This window comes from Rhinopithecus bieti, unplaced genomic scaffold, assembly GCF_001698545.2.
Source record: "Rhinopithecus bieti isolate Rb0 unplaced genomic scaffold, ASM169854v2 scaffold_15146, whole genome shotgun sequence".
In the NCBI taxonomy this organism is placed as follows: domain Eukaryota; kingdom Metazoa; phylum Chordata; class Mammalia; order Primates; family Cercopithecidae; genus Rhinopithecus; species Rhinopithecus bieti.
In genome coordinates this window covers 835,542-855,536 of record NW_016808195.1, presented here as the reverse complement: position 1 = coordinate 855,536, position 19,995 = coordinate 835,542, and the positions used below count along the sequence as shown (strand labels likewise).

The 19,995-nt window shown below is 38.7% G+C and overlaps 1 protein-coding gene across 16 annotated transcripts in view; it reads left to right on the top strand.

Moving 5' to 3' along the window:
- PWWP2A (PWWP domain containing 2A) overlaps positions 1 to 19,995 on the top strand; it is a 64,232-nt gene that overhangs the window by 27,298 nt on the left and 16,939 nt on the right. For 8 of the 16 annotated variants that reach the window (XM_017885704.1, XM_017885709.1, XM_017885714.1 and 5 more), the window contains one exon: positions 1,124 to 2,821. In XM_017885704.1, the coding sequence (XP_017741193.1) occupies positions 1,124 to 2,807 (1,684 nt within the window). In that variant the 3' untranslated portion in view covers positions 2,808 to 2,821. Of the gene's footprint in view, positions 1 to 1,123; positions 2,822 to 5,514; positions 5,622 to 14,942; positions 15,063 to 17,636; positions 19,930 to 19,995 lie in introns of those variants that run through there. The other 8 variants (XR_001887960.1, XM_017885706.1, XM_017885717.1 and 5 more) reach the window with 8 other exon arrangements.

Genomic DNA, 19,995 nt, shown 5'->3' with positions numbered 1-19,995 from the left:
CCACCACCTTGCTCGGCTAGTTTTTTTTATTTTTTAGTAGAGACGGGGTTTCACCGGGTTAGCCAGGATGGTCTCAATCTCCTGACGTCGTGATCCGCCCGTCTCGGCCTCCCAAAGTCCTGGGATTACAGGCTTGAGCCACCGCGCCCGGCCCAAAACACTGTTATTTCTAACTCTATCAAATAAGGTTATTAAAAACTGAGAATTTTAAAGATTTGTATTAGGTACCGTGGTGTGCAAACAGGGTCTGGACCCGTAACAGAGTTTTCAAATCAGTTTAATGGGTCTGACTAGCCTTAAAACAAATGAAGTAGACCAGAGTAGAAAAGAAATTATGTATCACAAAATACACAGTTAAGTACTTGGTGAAACTTTTGCTTAAGTTTGTGTATTTATGTATATATGGATGCATGTATACATTCATAAGTGTTTTTATTGGATTGCAGTGCAAATATATTTCTTAATATGAGATCATTTAAAAAGTTAGAAAGCCACAGCTCTGTAAGTATTTGCTTCGGAAGTAGTTTGAGTATCTGAGTTCTTGATATTTTTGTGTTTTGGGAGACAGAATAGGTAACTAGTTAGGATGCAAGAGTAAAAGAGCAACTTTCTTTGAATCTTCAGTGATTAACCAATAAATTTGAGATGGGATTTTACTCATTAAATAGTTTTGGATAGTTAAGGCTGCATTTGCTTTGTGGAAGTTTTGAAAGCTGTTATAACCAGAGGAAGAAATATATGTGTGTTTCACAAAAGTTATAGTTGCATTTACTGAAAATGTTTATGGTTCAGTGAATGTAATATATGTGATGCTTAACATAAAGCTGTCTGAGAAAACATTCTTTCTGATTCAATACTGGAAATACCTATTTTAAGTATAGTCAACTATTCTTGCATTGCTTAGGGCAGCTGTTTGTTTTTACCAAAAATATAGGACCTAAAGAAATGAAGGTCTCTGGACTTTTGGGGGAAGAGATAGTAGATTTTTGTGTTCTTGTTTTTTAATATGAAGTAGTTTTCGGGAAAGGTTATGTAAATAAGCATCAGGTGTTGTTTACGTTTAAGAAATTGAATTATAGATATTAACTTAATGTCTTCTTTTTTTCTTCCATTTCTTTCAAAGGTTTGGGCCCCATGGTATCCCTGTGACAGTATTTCCCAAAAGGGAATATAAGGATAAACCAGAAGCCATGCAGCTCCAAAGTAATACATTCCAAGAAGGGACAGAAGTCAAGTGTGAAGCAAATGGTGCTGTTCCTGATGACCCTTCTCCTGTCCCGCATCCCGAGCTGAGTTTGGCTGAAAGCCTGTGGAATTCCAAACCACCACCTCTCTTCCATGAAGGAGCACCTTATCCTCCCCCTTTGTTTATCAGGGACACATATAACCAATCAATACCTCAGCCACCTCCTCGGAAAATTAAGCGACCCAAACGAAAAATGTACAGGGAAGAACCCACTTCAATAATGAATGCTATTAAACTACGACCCAGGCAAGTTCTGTGTGATAAATGTAAAAACAGTGTTGTTGCTGAAAAAAAGGAAATTAGAAAAGGTAGTAGTGCAAGTGACTCTTCTAAATATGAAGATAAAAAACGGAGAAATGAAAGTGTAACTACTGTGAACAAAAAACTGAAAACTGACCATAAAGTGGATGGGAAAAACCAAAATGAAAGCCAGAAAAGAAATGCTGTGGTTAAGGTTTCAAATATTGCTCACAGCAGAGGCAGAGTCGTAAAAGTTTCTGCTCAGGCAAATGCATCAAAAGCTCAGTTAAGTACTAAAAAAGTTCTCCAGAGTAAGAACATGGATCATGTGAAAGCTCGGGAAGTGTTAAAAATTGCCAAAGAAAAGGCACAAAAGAAGCAAAATGAAACCTCTACTTCCAAAAATGCACATTCAAAAGTCCATTTCACACGTCGATACCAGAATCCTAGCTCAGGTTCCCTTCCACCCCGGGTTCGTTTAAAACCACAGAGGTACAGGAATGAAGAAAATGACTCTTCTCTGAAGACAGGACTTGAGAAAATGCGGAGTGGCAAGATGGCACCCAAGCCCCAGTCTCGCTGCACCTCTACCCGCTCAGCAGGTGAGGCCCCTTCAGAAAATCAGAGTCCCTCAAAAGGCCCTGAAGAGGCCAGCAGTGAGGTTCAGGACACAAATGAAGTGCATGTGCCTGGTGAGCAGGATGAACCACAGACATTGGGCAAAAAGGGCAGCAAAAACAATATCTCTGTTTATATGACCCTAAATCAAAAGAAATCTGACTCCTCCAGTGCTTCAGTGTGTAGTATTGATAGCACAGATGATTTGAAATCTTCCAACTCTGAGTGTAGTTCTTCTGAAAGCTTTGATTTTCCTCCAGGCAGTATGCATGCACCTTCCACCTCCTCCACTTCCTCCTCTTCAAAGGAAGAGAAAAAGCTCAGTAATTCCTTGAAAATGAAAGTCTTTTCCAAAAACGTCTCTAAATGCGTCACACCAGATGGCAGGACCATATGTGTAGGGGACATTGTTTGGGCCAAGATATATGGCTTCCCTTGGTGGCCAGCCCGTATTCTTACTATAACTGTGAGCCGGAAAGATAACGGCCTTTTAGTCCGACAGGAGGCCCGTATTTCATGGTTTGGGTCTCCAACAACATCTTTCCTTGCTCTTTCACAACTCTCCCCCTTTTTAGAAAACTTCCAGTCACGCTTTAATAAGAAGAGAAAGGGCCTGTATCGCAAGGCTATCACAGAGGCAGCTAAGGCTGCCAAGCAGCTGACCCCCGAAGTGCGGGCTTTGTTGACACAGTTTGAAACGTGAACACGGACAGTAAGGTAGGCAAGACCATTGGAAGTCACCACAGATTTTCTAGTCTAGTTAGGAATAATTTCTACAAAATAGCTTGGCCAGATTGGAGAGAAAAGTTGCACTCAGTTGGCTGGCTTTTTAATACTTACCTTATAGCCATTTTTAGACTGAGAAGCTTAAACTGAACATATAATCAAATTTTGTGTTAAGGAAATGAGATTTTAGCAGTATTTTTCAGTTTTGAAGTTCAAAACCATCCCAAGGCATAGGAGCCATAGCCTCAACTGAAATTGAATTTTTGTAGGGACTGTTAATTGCCATTTGTACCTAATACTGTATATATACACATATATATACATATATATATATGAAATATAGCCTGTCACTGTGTGACACAGGTTGCATATTTGGGATTGCAGTAAGGGCTTGGTGAGCTGGGGGAATAGTGTGGATATTTAATGACTACTTGTTTTTTAAATAATGAACACAGCCTTCTTATGAGCATAATGGTGTAAAAGTTAGATGGTTAGGTGTTTGACAAACAGATGCTTGCTATTCAGTTACAGACTGGGGAAATAGCCCAGTGTTTGGGATTAAAACTGTCAAGACTGGATAGGTGTTAGTCATCACTGTCTTTCGTCCGGTGGGGATTTAATAAATACTTTCAAGCTTCTGGTTTGGGAGTTTAGATAGGTTTGATTTTGGATTTGTAAATAGTTGATTGCTAAATTTGGTCAGATTTCTCCTGACTGGCTGTTCCTAAATTCTTAGGATATGTCCCAGTAAAATTACACTTTGTGAATTAATTGTCGTATGTGTAATTGTTGCATTTTGGATGTACCTAATTTGATAATTAAAACAAAATAATTTCCGTTTAAGGTATCTGTTTGCAGGTCAGAAAATGAGAAAATGTAATTGTGTAATGCTTTGAAATGTAAAAAAAAAAAAAAACAAACAAAAAAACTAAATAAAATCAACTAAATCCAAATTATTTGTGTGTGTTTCTCAAAAGCTTTGAAAATTTCAAGATGGTAGAAAATTATTCTTTGTAAGAGTGTTTAGAAGAGATGAAAATCAAACTTTTATTTTGCTATTTGCCCTATCAGGGAGTATATTATCTGAGATAAGAAAACTTCAAATAATGAGAGATGAATCAGTATATTCTCAAAATAAGATTTTATAGTATAGAGGTTTGATAATGCTTTTAGATTTGATACCCCCTTCCTGCCAATTTCTCATGAATGTGTGAATTTTAATTTTTAGCCTTAATATTTCATCACATGCTTCCTTTTTTTACATTTGGGTAATTACAACTGGTCTCTTCTGTTTGGTTTTCTGCCTCATATATCACTGCTTTTGGGGCTAGTCACTTAGCTTACTATTTTTCTACATGGTCCATCTGTCCCTAAGATTTGATTTCTTATTTTCCATTTTTAGCTTTGTATTAGTAGTGAGAAATACATCTGATCTGCTGTGGAGGCAAGTTTATCTCAAGATTTTTAAAGTTGCTTTCATACGTTTTGTGTCTTAACAACTTTTGGATATCTAATTTCAGTACTTTTAGAAATTTAAAAGTGTTAGCAGTTTTTGTGGATTTCTAAATCCAATTTGAAATAGTTATGGAACGCATAATGAAAAGATTAATGGAGGTTGAAAATCAGTCTTGTCAGCTTTCTTAAGGTTATGAACTAGTTACGAATTTCTGCAAAAGCAAGTGGAATTTCTTCTGGGGAACTCAATGCTTTTTGATTATTATAAACACACAATTTAAAAACATGTTTTACTTGAGTAGAACATATTCTTTCCTGCAAACAGAAACAACTATACTTAAAAAATTCTTTGATTGAAATTCACAGTGTGGTTGAGAAGTTATAAGGAACTATCCTAAAAGATTTTCCAAGTATTTGTTTCAGATTAATGAACTTGTTAATTCAGGTGTTTTTAAAAGTTTGAAATCTAAAGTTCAGAAAGACTTAAAAGTCACCAAAACATGTAATTCCAAGGCTGTGTGTAATGATCCGGGTGAGTTTTATCTTAACAGTGGTTTGAAGTGGACATTACTAATATGGTCAAGTGCTTGGTAAATGTGCTCTTGTGGCATAAACCAAATTTGATTTGTTTCAGAAGCCATGGGGAGAGAGAAGAAAGAAAAAAAAAAATCATGATTGTTGAATATAAAAATAACATTCAGTTTTGTAGAACACACCTTTGAGGAAAAGGTTGAGTGTATCACAAATGATATTATGCCAAATGACCCCTTCGCTTTAAACTGGCAGTCTGGCATATTTCATTTGTAGTGTCAGTAGGGAAGCAAGTTTTAAAGAATCTCTCTAATCTTAAATGTGTATTCTAAACTCTAATAGCTGAATATTAAAAACCTTTATTCCAATGGAAATGTCTTAGATACATTTGTCCAGTATCTACTGCAGGTGGAGATATAGTTGAATTGGGTAGTTATAGCCACTTTATATTTCTCTTTGAAACGATAAAGGCACTTATTCTTGATATGGAGATAACAGAAGTGGGTATTTTTTTTTCCCTTTGCAGTGGGAGTAAACTGGCTTAGACCAAATCTGCGGCTTAAGTAAGTCGTGGCTAAAACAAAGGATTGGCAAGGGGAGAAACCAAGTGAAGGAAGAGTTGTGAAAGCTAAGAATATCTCTTTCTGGAAATTCTCAGAAATGTAAAGCATCAGAGTATTTTCACTTTTACTTTCTAGAATTTATAGACCAGGAAGCTGACTAATCATTTGGAAGGAACATCCATTCAACTCTCATTTACAGATGTGGAACCAAAGACCACAAACAATTATCTGTGAGAGGCCAGGTGCGGTGGCTCATTCCCATATTCCTTGAAGTTTGGAAGGCCAAGGTGGGATGATTGCTTGAGGCCCGGAGTTCGAGACCAGTCTGGACAACATAGACCCCTGTCCCCCCTGCCATCTCTGCAGAAAAATAAAAACTTTTTTTTATGGCATGGTGGTGCACACCTATAGTCCCAGCTATTTGCCTGTATCCTAGCTACTTGGGAGGCTAAGATGGCTTGAGCTCAGGAGTTAGAGGCTGCAGTGAGCTGTGATCACACCACTGCACTCTGGTCTAGGCAAGAGTGAGACCCTGTCTTTGAAAAAAAAAAACCCTATATATCAGTGAGGTAGCGAAAGTGGGATTCATTAGTCTGAAGCCTTTTTGTATGACTTAGTGGTGTGTCCCTAGATGGTTTTGATGGGGAAGAAATCTGTAAATAGTAACTGTAGATTGGTACTAAGTTGAAAAAGCAGGAATTTTGATGTGATAACAGACTGGAGGCAAAGAACAGGGAACTGATACTAAAATCAACTAAATGAATAGATCTTCATTAGTGAGCCTGAGTATCTAAATTGCAAAATATTAAATTGAGTTACACTCCTATTTAAGCAGGTTGTACTTTTCTAAAAATTGGTTATGTTGAAAAGGTCACAAGTCTGAAGAATAACTGAATTGGGAATTGGAAATACCTTAACTCTATAATTTGTATCTAAAATTAGGTTTTCCCTTTGAAGTTGTGAATTTTCTATGGTCTGTGCTGCATGCTTTCCCTTTTATTAGTACTTACAGCTGAAGAGATGGGCAGATGTCTAGAAAAATTAATGTTTTGATTCATGAATTTGTGCCTAGTGATGGCCTCCAATAGGGAATTTTCCAGAGAGAATGAAGACTCATTTTCTAAGTTGAGGCAAATGTAGTTTTTGTTTTGGTATTGTTCTTATATTACAACTATTAAAACAATTTCTTAAAAAATGCCAGATAGGCCGGGCACGGTGGCTCATGCTTGTAATCCCAGCACTTTGGGAGGCTGAGGCAGGTGGATCACCTGAGGTCAGGAGTTCAAGACTAGCCTGGCCAACATGGCAAAAACCCTGTCTCTACTAAACCCTGTCTCTACTAAAAACACAAAAATTAGCTGCGCATGGTGGCATATGCCTGTAATCCCAGCTACTTGGGAGGCTGAGTCAGGAGAATTGCTTGAACCCAGGAGGTGGAGGTTGCACTCCAACCTGGGTGACAGAGTGAGACTCTGTCTCAAAAAACAAAACAAAACAAAAAACATGCTGGATGTAAGGGAATTCAGAAACAGGATGCTATGCCAATTTCCAGGAGAAAATAAAACAGTGAGGGTGCATTAGTTACCTTTACCTGGTTCTGATTTAGTTAATAGGCCCTTCATATTCCAGATATACAGTTTGTGTAGATTTACTGTATTCATTCAACAAATGAACAGGATTAAAAAATGAAAGCATTAGCTAATAGTAATATGTTTTGTTGTGCCATTTTCAGTGAAGGAATAGGAAGTTTAAAGTCACAGTGATATAGCTGATCTGTATATTTTTAGTTTGCCAGGGTATTTTGTTGTCATTACCATGGATAATTGACACTAACATAAGATAAACAACTCTTTGTCTTATCTTAAGTAAGAGACCTAACATTTATAGATCCAAACAGGTTTTTTTTTTTTTGTGCCTTTCCTTGTGGCATTGTGTGGAAATCACTTTCTCCTTGTTATATTAATGGAGCACTGTGATTTTTTTGTGTGGTATTTGAAAAATTGTGGTTAAATAGATGTAAAATTTATCATCTTAATCATTTTTAATTATACAGTTCTATGGCATTAAATACATTCACAGTGTTGTTCAGCCATCACCACCTTCCATCTGTAATTTGGTTTTGATAGAAATCTTTTAAATCTGGGATGGCATTTTCTAGACGGTGTTGGAAATTAAGTTACAAGAGTGTTTTTCTTGGTCAGTGGTGTGATTGGAATATGCTGCTGGCATTGTCCCACTTCCAGGATTCCTTCCTGATCAATCTGTAGTCCTATACAAGGAAATGCCAGTAGCTTACAATGCTAATCGGTGCCCCCCCAACTTTTTTTTTTTGAGATAGGGTCGCACTCTGTCGCCCAGGCTGGAATGCAGTTGCGAGATCACATCCTTGACTTCCTGGGGTCACACAGTTCTCCCACCTCAAGCCCCCTACCCCCACCATAGCTGGGACTACAGGTGCGTGTCACCATGCCCGGCTAATTTAAAAAAAATGTTTAGTAGAGACAAAGTCTCCCTTTGTTGCCCTGGCTGGTCTCAAACTCCTGGGCTCAAGTGATCCTCTCGTCTTGGTCCCAACAAAGTGCTGGGATTATAGGCATGAGCCACTGTGCTCGGCCAGTGTCTCCATTTTTAAGAACTGTAACTGCCAAAATTTTAGGTGAATTAATGTGACTGTACTTACCGAGTAGTTAGTTGGTTTTGGTTAAAACTGTTCCCTTCCAGTAACGTAAACTTTTATATCAAGGCATATTTGTTTTCCATTAACTTTACCGACATAAAAGTGGAAAAGCAAGTAAATTTCAAAAAATAGTATATATATTATTAAAATATGGCAAAAACTGTGATGGTATATAAAACTTGGAAAGTGGTTTAATTCCATTACTAATTTAAATGATTTCCATATTCAAAATTGACAAAATATTTATGAGACTGAACTTGGTGGCTCATGCCTATAGTCCCAGCTACTCCAGAGGCTGAGGCAGGAAGATGGGGTTCCACCATGTTGGCCAGGCTGGTCTCAACTCCTGACCTCAGGTGATCCGCCTGCCTCGGCCTCCCAAAGTGCTGGGATTATAGGTGTGAGCCGCTGCGCCCAGCCCATAAAGCTTTGATGTTAAAAACAGACCAATTGCAAACTCGGTTTAAAGGTGAATTAAATATATATATATTTATATATTTTGAGACAAGGTCTCACTCTCGCCCAAGCTAGACTGTAGGGGTATAATCATGACTCACTGCAGCCTTAACCTCCTAGGCTCAGGCGATCCTCCTACCTCAGCCTCTTAGCTGGGGCCACAGATACATACCATCACACCTGACTAATTCAAAAAAATTATTTGTAGAGACAGGGTCTCACTATGTTGCCCAGGCTGGTCTTGAATTCCTGGGCTCAAACAGTAACTTCCGCCTTGGCCTCCCAAAGTGGTGGGGTTACAGGTATGAGCCACTGCACCCAGCTAAATATTGTTTCTTCACATTTCTGATATTCTGGCCAGGCGTGGTGGCTCACGTCTGTAATCTCAGCACTTTGGGAGGCTGAAGCGGGTGTATCATGAGGTCAGGAGTTCGAGACCAACCTGGCCAACATGGTGAAACCCCGTCTCTACTAAAAATACAAAAATTAGCTGGGTGTGGTGGCGCATGTCTATAATCCCAGCTACTCAGGAGGCTGAGGCAGGAGAACTGCTTGAACCTGACCCGGGAGGCGGAGCTTGCAGTAAGCCGAGATCACGCCATTGCACTCCAGCCTAGGCAACAAGAGTGAAACTGTCTAAAGAAAAAAGTTGAAAACAGTCATTATTTAAATATGGAAGTTTCTTTGTATCATAAGAATGTGACGGTTATAAAGGCTGGGTGCGGTGGCCCACATCTGTAATCCCAGCACTTTGGGAGGCTGAGGCAGGCGGATCACCTGAGGTCAGGAGTTCAAGACCAGCCTGGCCAACATGGGGAAACACCATCTCTACTAAAAATACAAACATGAGCCGGGCGTGGTGGCAGGTGCCTGTAGTCCCAGCTACTCGGGAGGCTGAGGCAGTAGAATGGCGTGAACCCAGTAGGCAAAGGTTGCAGTGAACCAGGATCACGCCACTGCATTCCAGCATGGGTGACAGCACGAGACTTCATCTCAAAAAAAGAGAATGTGACATGTGACAGCCGGGCGTGGTGACTCACGCCTGTTAATCCCAGCACTCTGGGAGGCCGAGGTAGGCAGATCACAAGGTGAGGAGTTCGAGATCAGCCTGACCAACGTGGTGAAACCCTGTCTCTACTAAAAATGCAAAAATTAGATGGGCGTGCTGGTGCGCACCTGTAATCCCAGCTACTAAGGAGGCTGACGCAAGAGAATCGCTTGAACCCGGGAGGCAGAGGTTGCAGTGAGCCGAGATCGTGCCATTGCATTCCAACCTGAGTGGCAGAGAAAAACCCTTATCAAAAAAAAAAAAAAAAAAAAAAAAAAAGTTGGCAGTTACTTCCTTATACTGCCTGGAAATCTGAGTCTTAACCAGAAACCATCATTAAAACATCTCATAACTTTTTCTATCCTGGTTGTCAGTATCCACAAGGAAAAACCAAGTACTATATAACTGAAGTGTTAGCCTGTTATGATCACACTTTTTTCCTCTTCTCAAATAAAAACCTTGTAATTATAATGCATATCAGGGGCTGAGCGCAGTGGCTCACGCCTATAATCCTAGCACTTTGGGAGGCCAAAGCCGCTGGATCACCTGAGGTCAGGAGTTCAAGACCAGCCTGGCCAACATGGCGAAACTCTGTCTCTACTAAAAATACAAAAATTAGCTGAGCATGGTGGCGGGTTACTCAGCTACTCAGAAGGCTGAGGCAGGAGAATCACTTGAACCCAGGAGGCGGGGGTTGCAGTGAACCAAGATTGTGCCACTGCACTCCAGCCTGGGTAACAGAGCGAAACTCCATCTCAAAAAAAAATAAAATAAAATGCGTATCAGGTTTTAGCAAGGGCTTCTTGTTTTTTTCTTTTGTTTTGTTTTTTACTATTTAAGGTAATTTTGTACCCCACAGTGTCCCTCATTTAGATTCACTTAAAAGCCATTGAAGAAGCCTAGGAGTGTCAGGTAAAATATGATGGAATTTTTTTATTGCCTGTGGAAAAATTTTTTGTAATGTGAGAATGTCATCGAGTTGAGTGTAAAAGATAGAAATGGATACTCAGGAATATATTTATGACTTGCCAGTGATGCAGGTGAGTTTAAGCATTCATTAACATTTTTAGGACCAAGCGCCTTGGCTCATGCCTATAATCCTAGCACTTTGGGAGACTGAGGCAGGAGGATCATTTGAGTCCAGGAGTTTGAGACCGGCATGTGCAACATGGTGCAACTCTGTCTCTACAAAAAATACGAAAAAATAAGGTGGGCTTGGTGGTGCGTGCCTGTAGTCCCAGCTACTTGGGAGGCTGAGGTGGGAGGACCACTTTAGCCTTGGAGGCTGAGGCTGCTGTTAAGAGATGATTGTGCCACTGCACTCTAGCCTGGGCGACAGAGTGAGACCCTGTCTCAAAAAAACACAAAAAAGATTTTTGCAACAGTCGTGATTAATAGCAGGTTTTATTGAGCAAAGAACCATTCCCTTTCACTTTTCAGGCACATGGCTCAAAGTACAAGCTCTTGAGCCAGATTTGCTGAATTCAAAGCCTGACTTGGATCAGCCACTTACAAACTATGTGATCTTAGGCAGGTTACTCCCAATATCATCACCTGTGAAATAGGGAGAATAATAGTGTCTCCTCATAAGGTAATTGTGAGAATTTAAAAGAATATTTAAGCCTGGGCGCGGTGGCTCAAGCCTGTAATCCCAGCACTTTGGGAGGCCGAGACGGGCGGATCACGAGGTCAGGAGATTGAGACCATCCTGGCTAACACGGTGAAACCCCGTCTCTACTAAAAAAATACAAAAAGTAGCTGGGCGTGGTGGCGGGCGCCTGTAGTCCCAGCTACTCAGGAGGCTGAGGCGGGAGAATGGCGAGAACCCGGGAGGCGGAGCTTGCAGTGAGCTGAGATCCGGCCACTGCACTCCAGCCTGGGCGACAGAGCAAGACTCCGTCTCTAAAAAAAAAAAAAAAAAAAAAGAATATTTAAAGCAATAAAAAAATTTCTTGCATGAGGCTGTGTAAATACTTGCTATCATTACTACCACTGCAATCACTTTGTGTTGCACAGTCAATTCTGGTAGCTTTTGATACTATCATTCTGCAGCATATACTCAGTATAAATGAAAATATGTTACAACAATATTATTCGTACCTGAAAATTTCGAGAATCATAGTATGATTATTCACAAATCTCTGGAAGTAGCATGAACTCACTGGTTTTAATAGGCATTTGTAGAGGTTAACTGAATTGAAGGTCATGAGGATTATGGTTAAAGGAGACCTGTGTTAACATATTTCAACTCTTGCCCCATTCATTTATTTAACACACAAATTTCAGTGATCTGGTACTCACTTTCCTATTTTCCTCTCCCTTATGCCAAGCACAGGGCCTGGCATGGGGAGAAATTATTGTCTTGTGAATGAATGGTGAGCAATTCTGGTTCAGACACGTCCTAATGACCGATGACCATCTCAGATGCCCTGCACATCCCGAATCCTTTCCATGACACATGAGAAGTATCTGAGCTGGTAGGGCTCAATGTAGTGGAGGTCCTATTAGGAGAACTTCACAAATGTGCTAGAACTACAAAGCCACATTTGTCAGCTTTTGGGTAAATTAGCTGATTTGCATAGATGCCGTGTTTCCCTGGGACCATAGCATTTTACTGTTTTAATGTTTTGCAGTATGGTGAAAAAGGATTTGAATATTTTCATTTTTATTGCTGCTTGTATGATTGAGTAGATTGTCTCCTCTTTCTAGGAGGGAAATGCCACACATTCCAAGGCCTTGATCTGTGTGTGGTGTGGCCACATTTTCCCGAGGATAGTCATTTTTACCCATGGCTCATTTTGGGGATGTTCTTAATCACAATTCTGTCATCTCCCGCAACAGTTTAGTTTTTAGCAAGGAATCTGGCTGGGAGTGGCACATCTTGGTGTGCGTCCTGGTATACTGGGAAGAAGTACGTGCAGTTTGTCTAAAACTCTAGTGAAAGAGCTGGTTAGAAAAATAGCACTAAGGTGAGAAGGCCAGAAGGGCTATTGTAAGAGGAGACACTGTTGATGCTTTTCCTGATTGTTCATGTTGCATCATGCTTTACTGTATTAAGAAAATTCATTTGGAGTGTTCAGTGAGAACAGGTACGTGTCAATGCTCTTAAGCTTTTAGTTTTTAATTGTGGGCTTTCTTTAAGAGCATAAGCTCTACTTCTTTCGTGCACACTAAGAGGGAGATTGAGGGTTACCATGTTCTGATTTGCCCTGTTACAGTTCTGCTGCTTCCCAAGAATAGTTGCCATTGTTGCACTTAAACTTTTCTCTCAAAGGACAAAATAAGTAATTTCCAATGAAATTGCCGCCTTTTCATAGGTCACTCCCTCCACTTACTGCATCACAGCGGGGTCTCCTTGGCTCTTCCTAATGGATATCCTGTACTAGTGGTAAATTTCTAAAGAAAAGCCTCGAGACCCTAAAACATTGAGGGAAAGATTATCTTAAACATTAGCACAAAAGACTCACAGGCCAGGCACTGTGGACCAGGGACTGGCTTGTTAATATTTTGGCATTTCAGGGGGTTGCAGGTGAGGAATTGCGCAGGGAAAGATGAGATCATTCTTTGATACATCTTGACTCTCCTTGCTTAAAGTTGAAAAGGAGATTCTTTAGAATGATTGCTGAAACCTAACAAGTTTTACTTGTAGAGGGAGAAGTTCAAAAGATAATTTCTTTAGTGCACTCAGATTCCCTTATTGTGTGATTGCTGTTGGGTTATAGTTGATAGTATATTAAGTTTTTCCATGAACAAAAGGATAAATACCTCATTATTAAATCTCACCTAAAAAATTATTTTCCCCTGAGTTAAAATTCAGAGGGAATTATTTTTCTAGATCAGGTATATACAAAATCTTCAATGAGTCAGAAAAGCCTTTTATAAGGTTTTCATTATATACTGCTGCTTCTAATTTTAACTTAGGATTAAAAAAAACAATTATTATAAAGACTAGATGTTATCTAACTAATGATCCCAGAGTTGACTACATTGATGTGATAGGTGAATTGTTTTTTATAGTTAGGAAAGTAAGCAAACAAGCAAATATGTTTAAAAATTAGGCTTAAGATAGCAGTTCTTCATTTAAATTATGCTTAGTATTTGAAGTCTGTTTTGAAAGCTTAAGTGTCATAAAAAAGCTTATCTTGTTATAACTGTTATTTCAACGAGGTATTACCTCACACAGTAAATTTAGGTCCTGAATAGTATGCAAGTGCGGTTATTGGGATTAAAGTGGAAAGGGGTTCAGGCAGTGCTTGGTCATTTTGCTAAAAAGGGTCAAAAGAGGCTCGGTGTGGTGGCTCATGCCTATAATCCCAGCACTTTGGGAGGCCAAGGCGAGTGGATCACCGGAGGTCAGGAGTTTGAGACCAGGCTGGCTAAAATGGTGAAACCCTATCTCTACTAAAAATATTAAAAAATTGGCCGGGCGCGGTGGCTCAAGCCTGTAATCCCAGCACTTTGGTGAGGCCGAGACGACGGATCACCAAGGTCAGGATATCGAGACCATCCTGGCTAACATGTGAAAAACCCCGTCTTCTACTAAAAATACAAAAAACTAAAAAATAAAAAACCGGCGAGGTTGCGGGCGCCTTATCCAGCACTCCGGAGGCTGAGCAGGAGAATGGCATAAACCCGGGAGGCGGAGCTGCAGTGAGCTGATGATCCAGCCATCTGCACTCTAGCCGGGCGACAGAGCGAGACTTCCGTCCTCAAAAAAAAAAAAAAAAAAAAAAAAAAAAAAAAAAAAAAAAAATTAAAATTGCCAGGTGTGGCAGGCGCCTATAATCACAGCTACTTGGAAGACTGAGGCAGGAGAATCACTTGAACCTGGGAAGTGGAGGTTGCAGTGAGCCAAGATCACGCCACTGCACTCCAGCCTGGGTGACAAGAGCGAGACTCTGTCAAAAAAAAAAAAAAGTCATTGAGCTCATTAATTATATAGTGTGGACAGGGATGACAGGTTCAGCCTTATCTTTGAATACTGACTGAGAAGATCAGGACTTCTTCAGCACTAGGCTAATGTGAGATTAGTAAGAAATTTTTGTTAGGAACACCCAGTGTGAGTTAGCATTTCCCCTTTCATTTGTAAGTTTGCTTGGAGGGCAGAATCTTGGTGTGCCCCATTGCATCTTGCTGCGGATTTGACTTGAGCCGGAGAGTGCCCTCTCTGGGCCAAGGCTGTTGTGTCTACACGGCTCTTAAGTCTGTTTTCATTTAGTACCAAAGCTTCTCTTTCTGTGAAGCCAGCAAGTTATCCAGAATAAATTTGTTATGAAAATTCACCTGAATTTTGGTCTTATTTTAAAACTATTTTTGGTAAAATGGATGGATTAAAAAAACTCGAATGCTTTATTTTTGTTAACTTGGTTTTTTCTACCATAGGTCTCAACAAATGGCAGCTATTACATCAGACAGTGACGAGTCCTGCTGCTCCCTTACAGTGTCTGACAGACCACTGTGGATTCAGACTGGGAGCATTGAAGTTAACAGTGAAACGGGCAGGTCTGTCTGTTTTAAGCCCTGCCACAAAGTGAAGAGGGCATCATGTCATCACTTAATCATTCCTGAAGTAGATTAGGCTAGACTTAAAAGAATTCATTAGTTCTTTTTCTTTAGTTTTCATTGACCTTGGTAGGCGGTGTGCCTTGTGTAGGTGATAGTTTTAATGAATGAATATAACTTTCCATTGATACTACCTGCCATGCCAAAAAATAGGAGTCTCCTGTGAGCTTCCGTGAATTGAGAGCAGATTCTCTTAGGGTGGTAGAAGTTGGATGTGACCTTGCAGAATTAGGTCAAATAGCAACTGAGTCTCCATGGAAAGTCAAAAATACTGGATTTCTTTTATCTTTTCACTATCTCAGTCTTTTTTTGTCACTTCTATATTCATTAAACTTCTTAGTCATTACTTCTTAACTGTATATATATATAAGAATATATATGAACACATATATGTATATATATTCTTAGTGAGTCAGTCTCAAAACCATTATCATTTACATAAAGCAACTCAGAATTCCAGAGGATGGTAAAAGATAGTGCTGAAATATAGTCTGTTTCTTTAAGTACATTTATTAATAACCCCTGAGAGGATGGTAAAAGATAGTGCTGAAATATAGTCTATTTCTTTAAGTACATTTATTAATAACTCCTTGGATAATGCCTAAAAGGCTTATTTTGGGCCCTTATAGGGTAGGAAAAGTTCAGGGATTTCTGTGTGTTTGCACTGCTTTGAAACTTACTACTTTTATTGCTTCCTTGAAGTGAGGCTGTTTAACCCTTTGGTGTTTGTACAGCTAGTGAAGAACTGTATAGTTGCATGGAAGCTGTAATTTGCAAACTGGATCAGAATGGCAAATTTTGGATTAGAGATTGCAGTTGGGATTTTGGACACTTACCTGCGTAGGAGTGGTAGCTACCCTTACGATGCATATCTCTTGAGGGAATAGTGTTTTTTATTTTTCTGCACCTCTCATAGGAATAGTAAGATCTGCTTGAGTCCTTGCCTTTCCTGCCATAGATTTTAACTGAACTTGAACAGGCCTCACTAAAATTGAAGCCAAATATTGAGAGTCATAAATAGAAGGAAATGGAATTGTATATGGGATTGGGTGTTTACCTTTTTTTCTTTCAGTTTATAAAATGGGAACATTTGCTTCCAAAGTTCTGTGTGAGCCTAAATCTATTAGTATTGCAATCATACTAGCACAGTATCTTAGTTTTAGAAAGTAAAAACTGAGCTCAATGTCAAATTTCAAGACAGCATAAATCATTGTTTTTTTGTTTTTGATTTTTTTTCCAGAAGCAAGGATTACATTCATCTTTCATTTTGATGTGTGTAGTATTTGTCCCTAGAGGTCACTTTTCATTGCTTGAGGAGAAACGTGATAGAATACCCTGTGAAATGTATTTTGTAGGCCTTAATGTACTAAGCGAAGGAAGCATGGGAACACCGGAAGGCAACACAAAATCAAGTTAGTTCTGTCAAATCATGGGGAAGATACCTCCTGTGAAATGTTTGGAAGTTAAATAATGGGAAGGATGGGGTGGTTTTTCTGTTTTCCTTGTTGCATTGTGTTTGTTGTGTCTGTTATTATTCCACTGAAATACCATTTTTGGTTTAAAAATGCATTTGACCAAAAAATTCATCTTTCTTTCCACGGATCATCTCTTTTGGAATTGAAACTCGTGTTGGTACTTGGGTTTTCAGGTTTGAGAGGCATAACCAGGGATTGTAGAAGGTTTCCGTGGGCGTCTTTCTACTTCGTAGTATTAGAGGGAGGTTGGTAGTGTTGGTCATTCTGGTCATGCTATTTAGCAGTAATTTTTATAAGCCCTGCCCTTTATAAATACTGCGCTTGGAGTCCTGCTTCTTGTTGGAGGTATGGTGAAGAGGCCTCTGCTGGTAATCAGGTTTGCTGGTGTAACAAGGGATACTGGTCAGTCTAACCAGTGTACATGTGTTGTCTTCTAGTATCAAAATGGTGCTCTTGATGCCTTCTGATATACTGTGTCTACTTCTGGGGAGGCACCCTCCACTCCCTTCTTTTTTTACTCTCTGCAAGTATGTGGACAGTGTAACCTACTGCTGATTTGTACATAGCCTAGCTCTGTTTATAAATTTGCTAAAACTGTAGGCTAGTCTGTGCTAGTAGAAGGCCATTGGTGCTTCATAGCAGTCCCCAGCAACTAAGCTGACTCTCACAGCATTGTACTGTGAAATGGCAATATAAAGAACAAAGTTAAAATTCCCCTGTTACTAGGCAGATATTTATAAGCAAGGGTATTTTTAAAAAAACACTCAAGTGCACATTGATTATGTAAAGATGACAGCCATTTTACTTGTGTTGGAAACTGGCCTGATAATACTTCAGAAATAACATGAATATTTCTGCTGGTTTAGAGTGGCAGTAAGTTGTTTTCGCAAAACAACATCGGTCAGGTTTAACCGATTTAAAAGAAAAAATCAGGTGTGATCCCACAGTCCATGTAGGGCTTAAACAACAAGGACATCTTTTCCTCATATACTTACTTGTGCTTAACTACATTTTCTTCCTTTTCTTTACTATATTTCAGCACAAAGACATTAGCAGGCTGCTGGTTTCATGGACCTGTACCACAATGACACAGAGAACACCAGAGCATCAGGACTGAATGAAATTGGAGTTTTTAAAGCTGCACTAAGAAGTAAATGTTAAGGCAGTGGTTAAAAACAAGTCTATAAAGGGGCACTTGCAAATTGTCCTATCTTAAACCGAAGAAAAGGTATTAGGGAATATTTTATAAAAAGTAAACTATTGCAATAAATCATGCATGAGATGAGGAGAAAAATGATGTGAATTACACACACAAGAACTCACTTGAATTTTATGTATGAAGAAACACTGACAGTAACTTCTTTTGAATGTGAAGTTCTTATCAGTACAGTTTGGACAGGCCTAAAAGACATGGGATGATGCAGAAATGCTGAATTATTTTTCATACTTAAACTTTGTGCTTTCTCCAAGGTTTAGGTTAATCAGTTCAGATACAAGCAAAGGTATTTCTAAAATGGCTCTTCTATGAAACAGCAATAGTCACATATGCCAAGGCCAATGTTTCCTTCAGGGTGCCAGTAGAAACAACAGAAAATAACATCCTGCTGAAAGGATGGCAAAGTGCCCCACCCCATCCCACAAACAAAATTTGGATCTTTTCCTTCTTTAATAAAGCAGGGCTGTATTATCTTGAATATATGTTTGCTTGTTAGAACATATTAAGATATATTTATTGCCACTAGTATTTAACATTTTGTGCACATTTTCATAATTACATTCTTACCTTTCAAATTTTGACTCAAAGAGGATAGGCTAGTGTTGATCTTGGAGTGCAAATGTATAACTCCAAGAGCTAGTTCTTAATTCTGCTGAGTTGGAAAGCCTTTTGTTATTGTCTGTATCCTTACTGGTTTTGTCTAGTTCAAAAAAGGTGACAAGGTCTAAATTTTGATGTGAGCCTCTCTCCACAGAGAGCCCCTCCTAAGTGCAAGAAATTCTAACAGGTGTCAGTAGGACTTGGCCCTGGGGGACAAGTGGCAGGAACAGGATCCTTTAAAACAGTGTCAAACTTTTCATGCATGGAGCATGAATTCTTACTAATAGAGACTGTAATTTTTTTCTTGTCTTTGGTAAATATTATAAAAAACCTTAATTTTTCTTTTTTAATGAATGGAGAAAACATGAGAAAACCAGATGGACCTGTTAGTACTACATTTTTAAGGCATTTTTATATTTGATGGTGCCGTACTTTTAATAATAATAAAACTGAAGTTTTTTAGTGGCAATACTGATTTATTTTTTAAACCAGAAAGATAATCCATATTGATTACTTATTACAAAAAAGGGAAAATATGCCAAAAAATATAAAACCTTAAAATTCATATGAAGCAACATAACAGGTAATAACTGAGCACTTGGCTCAAGTAGTCAGGCTTTCCATAATGTTACTGTGTAAGTTTGGAATTACCTAATAACCCCAGACTCAGGATTAATAAAGGGTTCTGGGTGAGTTTTAAAACATTTAATATACCTATGATTTGTTTTACAACTTGAAGAAGAGGCAGACAGTCTTGTGTCTAATGAGCTTAATGCAAATTCTAATTATACTGCAAATAATTTGAAGTTTTTATTGCATTCTACAATTGTCTGTTTGGAAAATTACATATTATGAAGTCATTATATATTTTATCAAGTCAGAAAAAAATCAGCTCAGGAACTGTAGCAGCAGGGAGTTCTAAAGATGACATGAACTATACTATAGGGGTGCCCTACTCTATGTGGCCTAGGGCTTTGGTTTGGGTCAGTCTTGTTCTTTCAGATACATAACACCAGCAGTACCTTTCAGGCTCACTTCAAGAACCAGATAACTCCCAAACCATGGTGGAATTATACATGAATTGTATAATCAAGATTTTTAATTAAGCTTTAGAATTCTTTATTTGTGTAGAGTGATGGAAATGACCAAGAAGTAATAATATAAAGCAAAAGAATTGGGAGAGATCAGGTTTTAAGTATATAAATATATATTTTTTTCTCATGGCATATTCTCAAAGGTGTTTTGTTGCAAACCGGATTTTCCTTTTTTAAAAAATGAAACTTGGTGGTATTTAAAATCTAGACCTACCACGTTGCTATTTCACTTTCATTGCTTTAGTTGCTTAATATTTAAGCTTTGCTTCATGCTACCTTTTGTCTGTATTTCAATCTTCATAAGCCTATTTTGTTTTGTAGACTTGAATGATAAAAATTGTTTCTCATCTTAAGTATGCTCAGAGTTTTAAATGTTAATGTTGTGTAACCTTTATCCAATAAAGTCTTTGATTTTTTAAAAATTTAGTTATTTAAAAACTATGTTTACTTTTTAGGAGTTAGTTTTTAAATTTTTTTTTTTTTTTTTT